This window comes from Poecilia latipinna, unplaced genomic scaffold, assembly GCF_001443285.1.
Source record: "Poecilia latipinna isolate Pla-1442-1.1 unplaced genomic scaffold, P_latipinna-1.0 Scaffold323, whole genome shotgun sequence".
Lineage (NCBI taxonomy): Eukaryota > Metazoa > Chordata > Actinopteri > Cyprinodontiformes > Poeciliidae > Poecilia > Poecilia latipinna.
The window spans coordinates 173,502-181,280 of record NW_015112939.1 but is presented as its reverse complement, the minus strand read 5'-3'; the positions used below and the strand labels follow the sequence as shown (position 1 = coordinate 181,280).

Genomic DNA, 7,779 nt, shown 5'->3' with positions numbered 1-7,779 from the left:
GTAAATTTTTTTTTCGGCCAGTGAGGCACCCCCCTTTAAATTTTTTTTTTTTTTTTTTTTTTTTTTTTTTTTTTTACAAATGTCCCCAGTTAGTAAATATTCCATTGCAATCTGTGGAACTGCAGCATTTTCTGATGTATCCTTAGTAAACCATGACTTCCTTAGTATTTTCATTTTAGCTGAAAATATGATGCGACACAGAATCTCGTTTCCCTTAGCAATTCTTCAAAATGGGAAAGACAATAGAACATATGATTAAAGTAAGGCAAATGTGTTTAGATTATAAAAAGTCAGAAATAGCTAAAAACAATTATACTGGGTTTAATTTACCCAAATGAAGTCAGAGCAATAACTGAAAAGTTTAAAACAACTGGAATATGGACAAACAAGGCTGGAGAAGGAGTGAAGTCTTTCATGAAGAGAGGCTAAAAGAAAGTCAATAACAGATGACTTCCTCAATTTATTATTTTTTCATGCCCTTTATCTAAAGCAATATTACATTTAATTTTAATATTTTTGGATGGGGAATTACTGGAAGATTTTTATTGCCTTTCACATTAAGCTTATTGGATCAGCTAGTCACTTTTCTCCTCAAACTGGACTACCAAATCGTTTTTTGAAGTTACTTTTGGTAATAGTGCTTCTAAACAAGACGTAATGATGAAAATGGGAACTACAAGTGGCAAAAACTTTCTTGTTGTTTAATTGTTTTATTTAATTTAAATCTATGTACAGTAAGAGGCATTTTAGACAATTTAAGAATTATCTAAACCTCTAGAAGATTTAAAAATGGAGCAGAACGACACGTTGCATTAAATAATTTTGCGCATAAAAGACATCAAGACGTTTGACATCTCCAGCCAAAGACGGAAATTAGTTCAAAATCTGGCAGCTGCAGCGAGGTTACTGTGACACAGAGTTCAATAAACAGAGTTTGTAAGTGTGATCGTTAGGTTGCACTCGTGATCCAAAACGAGTTTGCTAGCTGAGGTTTTCTCATGCTGCTCGCACAATGGCCCGTACGTGGGAGCTGCCTGGTGGCATTGCTTAATTAGGCGAAGAGTTGATTCATTTGCACTAATTGACAGCTAATTAAAGGAGTGAGGGTACATCGGATTGACGTCCCTGTGAGCGGGCACTTTGACCGCAGGGAATGTTACGGAGAGGGAATGATGAAATGTTGAATCTTCTGAGCACCACCTGCCGTCAGGAGTGGCCCCGAACATATGGGCCCCTCTGTGTGTGTCTGAGTGTGTGATTAGTTAAACGGGCTCATCTTACAGTGCTGAAATGCAGCCTGTTGAGCGCCAGCTGCCAGTACTGCGAGCGCTTCATCTGCACCCAGAAATAAGAAAGTACCTGAACAAATCTGTCTGGTGGAAAGACAAAATGTTTGTCTGTTTACTTCCACAATAAATGGGTAGATTTACAGTTCTGTCATACTTTTTTCTCATTATCAGATGGATTCAACAGACCTCTATGCGTTGGGTCTTTGGGTCTTTTTGAGGACAATCGTCTGACGCTTTGACATAACAGCTGTATGGATACAGTGATTAAATTACACACAGATATGTACAAATATCATATCTGAAGGCAAATGGTTGTACTGGGGTAGAAAAGTAAGAGTTAGAATACAAACTCATTTGTAAAATATTTGCCATTATCTTCCCACTTCTCATTTCTGAACTACTTTGTCAGTGTTTCACATTAAATTATGCTATGCTACAATACATTGATATTTATTGCTATGTCATGAAGAAATGTGAAAAGGTTCAGTAAGTACAATGTTGTTGCAAGGCACCGTCACAAATACATCTGGAATACACCGTTTTCCTCTTTGTGCAGCCAAATGTCTCTGGGGGGAACATGACAAAAAAAAAATTGACGCGAGTTATTGTAGAATATGACGTATCACTCTTTACAACGCTGCTTATTTTAGAAGTGCCTGCAGGATGTTAACAAACACTGACTGGAGTCTAACGTCCAAATGCTAAGTGGCCTCAATGAGCTTTCAGAGGCACCTTGATCCCTGTCCCCTCATCTGGGACCACGCTCTCTACAGGAGACCAGGAATAGGCTGTCTTCATGTCTGCTGGTGCTGTCCATGTGAAACCAGAACGGACAATTAGGGGCTTATTAGGGTCTTGGGGAGATGTACCTCACGGGGCGTCTGTTCGCCGATTTGGCCCCAACTCCGAGCCACTGCCATAGTTCAAAAACAGTCAGGGGCATTGTCTCACCTAATTACGTTGAAACCAGGGGCCCCTTCTCCTGTTGTTACGGCCATGCCTGTCCACTTCCCCTGTCCTGCCAAAGTGCTAGTCCCTGTCTTGCGGAAGGGTGCTAATTAGACAAGAAACAGGCCGAGTAATTATGCCAATTCCTGTTAGGAGCTGCCCTGGTGAGGAATATTAGCTTTGGCAAGAAAGTTTTGCCATTGCAGGGCCTATCTCCCACATTTTCAGTATTTTTTTTTCTTTTTTTCTGATTATTGAAACAACACATGTGCAAAAGCAACAGGGGAGAGAATCCCAGACAAAACTTCCGAGCAGAAATAGAGACAACAGAATGGCATTAGCATGAAGTTATTGCCCTAATTAATGCTTTGCTCCCACAAAGCAAACCAGTGAATAACCGATGGCGCATTGTTCGGTCTGTGAGAGGTTTTTGTTTCCTCACCCTAATAGGTTGTTTTGATCAACGGCTGTTTGGTGACCCGGCTCCTCTTTCTAAAAGGCCAAGCTCAGGAAAAACGGCAATTAGCTAGATTAGAAGGGCCATGTCTGGAGTCGTTACAAAGATAAAGATAGAACAAAGAGACAAAGCTAAAGATGGTTCAGCAACTTCCAGAAACTGAGACCAAACCTTTGGACCAAAAGGCAGAAAAAGTTCTAAACGTCTCACTAATAAAACTACAAGTATGTGAAAGCAGGCGGAACACCTTTCCACCAAAAGGATTATTATTGTTGATCATTTAAATCACTTTTTGGAAGAGTCTAATACACATGCTTCACATTTGAATTGAAATCTATTGTTCAGATTCAGGGAACCATTCTGTTTTTCTGTCATATGAAACCACCATCATGCTGGAATATGAATATAACATATTCCTCTGGTCTTCTTGTAATGATGCACTGCAATAACTTTTTTGTTGCGAACATACATGGTTTTGTGTAACACAACTTTGATGTTTTTTGGGGGGTTTTTTTAATGTTGCTGTTTGCCTCTCAGACCGGTTCCTCCCCTTTAAAATAGGAACCACAAAACTTTAACTGCACTTTAAATGATGGTGTTAATACCGAGAGAACATTGTTAATGGCCGGATTAGGGTTCACTGCTAAGAGAAAGCAAAAATACAAATGGAAAACCAAAAGTGTGGTACAGGAAAAAACTGCAAGCAGATATGTTTGCTGCGGCTTAAATGTCAGACGTCAAATTGAAACGTGAGGTGGATAAAGTCAAGAAAGAGTGGAGAGTACTTGTTGAGAAGGTGAGTAGCAGCATTAAAAAGTGAGGGAGTCAGTGACTGTGTGATGACAATAAAGTCTATTTAGCATCATTGTTGTTCTACTTCATTGTCAATTTTAGTTAATTAATGCAAATGTCCTACCACAGCGATACTATGCTAATATTTCTGCATATACCAGAAGCCTGTTGAATGAAAAGGTTCTGAAATGGATCTAAATTTAATTCATCAACCTCATACAACAGACTGTGCCCCAAACTAAGCACAATATCGTATTATTCATCTGTCTGTTTGTCTGTTCGATCAGACAGACAAATGTCTGATCGAACATGGATGGACAATACATGTCCATCCATGTATTGTACTTCACTTATCTGAAATCGGATCCAGGAGGAAACCCCTGTCCTCCCTCTCTCCGGTCACATCCTCCATTTTAATCTGAGGGATCCCGAGGCGTCCGCAAGCGACACGGGACAAATAGTCACTTCAGTGAGTTCTGGGTATTCCCTGGAGTCTCCTCCCAGCGGGATGAGCCCAGAAAACCTCCACAGGGAGGAGGCCAGGCAGCATCCTGACCAGATACTCGAACCACCTCAACTGACTCCTGTCGATGCCGAGAAGCAGCAGCTCTACTTTGAGCCTCCCTGGATGGCTTAGGTCCTCATCCTAACCCACCCACCAAGGCCAGCTGGTATCCTTTCTTACTAACATGAATACAAAACATAGATAAAGCATTTGCATTTATCTGCAATACAGCCAATTTTAAACCTTATTAAGAAATATAATGAACACACTTCATACCCTTTGTTAAATCTTAAACAAGTACAGTGCCAGGGGAGTTTTCATATGTTTAATGAAAAATGTGATATTTGCTCTAGTTCAAATAAAAAGCAGAAAGAATTTCCTAAAGAGAGTGCTAACACAGTTATGCTAACCGTAATACATGTTTTTGCAAAACATGTACGTAGGCTTTCATGCATGTCACATGTGAGAATATGTGGGGATCCTCACATATTTATGAGGATCGTCTGCAGTAATCATGTCTGAAACACGGTATGTTGAACCTATTCGTTTTAACACCTACTTCTAAGTCAAGTTTTCTTGAAAAGTACTTTTTCTTGTGGAGTCCCAGGTCAGCAGCAATGCTAAGAAGGCACAATATTTGCCTATACCTCGGACCGGCCCTATGCTCCACAGTCTGTGTGTTAATACAAATGAAACCACTGATGTCATATTTACTATATCACAGTCATTGTTTCCCTCTTTTTTCTGTTTTTAAAATAAAACTTTTCACAAAACAAAGGTCACATTTTGACCTCTTAAAAGCTCATTCCATTATATTTATGGTCTCACCGGAAAAAATGGCGCGCAGAAACACATTTGACAATCGACTTTCTCGGGTTGAAGCCAAATCTCCTGATCGCGTCTGAATCTGTTGTGGTGTCTTTCCTCTCGTGGCAGCCCGGCGGGTACCCGCGGTACTCCCGTGGGAGCCTCCCCATTTATTTATTTATTCATCGCCACACATGTCCCAGTGATGCCGCTTCCTTCCAGCGCGTCTCCTCATCTCCATAAAACTCTCCTGTGCGCAATTGTCTGTCCAGATGTCCGAAAGCGTGCCGCAAATTATCTCCAAACGACTGAAATTCCCGCATTAATTGAATAATAGCTCATTAGACAAGATTAGGCTTGAAGAAAAAAGGGGTGAGGGAACGAGAGTATTTCCACTTTATTTCACAATCAAGAGCTTCACTTATTTCTCTTATAACCGACGGATGGTTTCCTTTGACATCCTCGTTTGCTCTCACTTTCCAAATTGGATTAAATCGCCCAATCTGTAACCTTTTAGCGTGTATCGGTCTTATTTTATTTAATATATCTAAAGGTAGCAACAGTGCGCCCCAGAGGGCGTGGAGGGGGAGGAGGATAAATCTGTTGTCGTTTGCTTTCGTTGTTGATCTCACATTTAATTACCACCGTGGTGTGTCCTAAATACACCGAACTGGGACAACTTTATTATGTGACCCGTCGAATGGTAATAATAAACTAATCAACAGATGCGCAGATTGTGGCCACAGAGACAAAACGTTTAGTGCGCAAACCTAATTAGAATATGCAAATCACAGCGGGACGTTGGGAAGAAAGCTGGACCCTGAGTTCAGCTTAGATTTGCTTCATTAAGCTGAAATGTTTTGTCTGGCGCGATTCTGTTGTTTTTCTTTACATTCGCAAGTGAGAATCTTACTATTCTAGACTTTCATTTGCAGAATGTCTTCTGTTTAATGTTAATTGTCTGTTTCATTTATGAATAATTTAATGTAAGAATTGGTGTCATTTCCGTTTGACGCTTTACCTTTTTTTCCCCCTAATGGATCTATTTAGCACCTTAGACCAATAATATGAAAAATAATAATAATGATGAAGTTTCAACATTTTCCTTTTATTATTATGTAATGAAGAAAAAATATAACTAAGTTTAGAGGGGCATAGTTTAGAATTTGAAAATACAATAATGTTAAAAAATCAAATAATGAATTAAAATTAAAGGTCGGGCATGTTACAATAAGTTCTAATAAATATAACATCAATAATATTTTTATTTATGTATCATATCAACAATTTCATGATTAAAGAAATAAATGTACATCTACTTATTCTCTAATAATTACCAGTGATTTCTCCCATAAGGCTTCACGGATCTGACAAAAACTTCAGCAAATTCTCCCCTCTTGTGATTGGCTGCCGCCTGTTGCCCGTTGAATAAAAAGCGCAGCGCGGATGAGTCCAGAGATTTAAAAAAAAAAAAAAAAAAAGCATCGCATTGTTGCGTACCAGCGATCAGGAGTATTTTTGCTGGAGAGAGAAGGCCAACAGCATGACTGGTAAGGAGGGAGCTGTGCTGTCAGACACAGAGAATAAACAGAAAACAGCTTCACAGAACGTCCTAAACCAGGGGGACTCCAAGCATCAGCCTCCGGTCTGGAAGATGGCCCCCACTGTGCAGCGGCGCACCGGCTTTGGCATCCAGGAGCTGCTCGGCCTCAACAAGGAGCCTCCGGCGACAGCACCACGGCGGCCCCTGGAGACTCTGCCGCACAGAGCGCACGTCCTGGCCGCCAGGTCGGCCCTCGGACACGCAGGGCTCGGAGTCGGCATGGGTTTCCTGGGCCCGGAGAGTATACACACGTTTTACAGTCAGCCTGCTTTTCTGGAGGTGCTGTCAGAGGCGCAAAATGTGCACCTGCAGCCACTGCACAGGGCGCCGCAGATGGACCCCCAAATGGAGGCTCAACACTCCGGTGCCAGCTCCGGTGAGTGCCTCTCAGTCCAGAAAAAAAGTATTCCTCAAAGTTCTGACTCATAATTTTAAAGACATAAGAGAAACGCAGAAATTAAGCATTTAATATATTTTTTCAGTCTTATTAATGGTATAAAATGTTTTTCATAGATTTTACTTGAAATGGAAATTATTAAAATTTCGCGAAAATACGGGTCTATTTTTTTTTCTTTTCCGTAATTATTCGATTTTAGCTACTTTAATTTTTGAACGAACCTGCGCGCAAATGTAGAAATGCACAACCCGTTTTAGGTAAATCATGCGACTTAATCTGTATAAAACAATATTTGGAATTGTTTTTTGTTGTTGTTGTTGTTTTTTTGGAAACGTCAAATATTCTGATATATATCACCTATAAATGATTTTATGACATATGATCACAGATTCAGATGACTTGAGTTCCTCCGGTGATCCGAAATTCTCCACCTCATCGATGTGTCAAAGCAAGAAGAGAAAGAAAAGAAGACACAGGTAAATATTATTTATTTATTTATTTATTTATTTATTTATTTATTTATTTATTTATTTATTTATTTAATTATTTAATTAATTATTTATTTATTTATTTATTTATTTATTTATTTATTTATTTATTTATTTGTTTGTTTGTTTGTTTGTTTGTTTATTTAATGTATTTAAAATGTTTTATATATTTTATTTTTAATCTATTCTATGATAAACTCTGATAATGTTTGAATTTTAGTTAAAGATTATTATTATTATTATTATTATTATTATTATTATTATTATTATTATTATTATTATTATATGAATGAACAAAGTTTAATTGTAGCTGGTTTCATTTTAATATTTTATATTTTGTTTCTTTTAATTGACTTTGTACAGTGCCAATAAATTAGAATACATGTGAGGAGAACCTTTTGAATACAGCAGCACTTGGATCTTTTTTTTTTTTTTTTTTTTTTTTTTTTTTTAAAAAAAAAATTTTTTAAAAAATATATTAAAATTTTTCTTT

The 7,779-nt window shown here is 38.4% G+C and overlaps 1 protein-coding gene across 1 annotated transcript in view; it reads left to right on the top strand.

The window, feature by feature from the left end:
• Window positions 1–6,108: 6,108 nt before the first annotated feature.
• LOC106949066 (visual system homeobox 2-like) overlaps window positions 6,109–7,779 on the top strand; it is an 8,511-nt gene continuing 6,840 nt past the window's right edge. Inside the window, exons 1-2 of the mRNA XM_015035071.1 lie at window positions 6,109–6,777; window positions 7,187–7,274. Of these exons, the coding sequence (XP_014890557.1) occupies window positions 6,342–6,777; window positions 7,187–7,274 (524 nt within the window). The 5' untranslated portion in view covers window positions 6,109–6,341. The remainder of the gene's footprint in view (window positions 6,778–7,186; window positions 7,275–7,779) is intronic.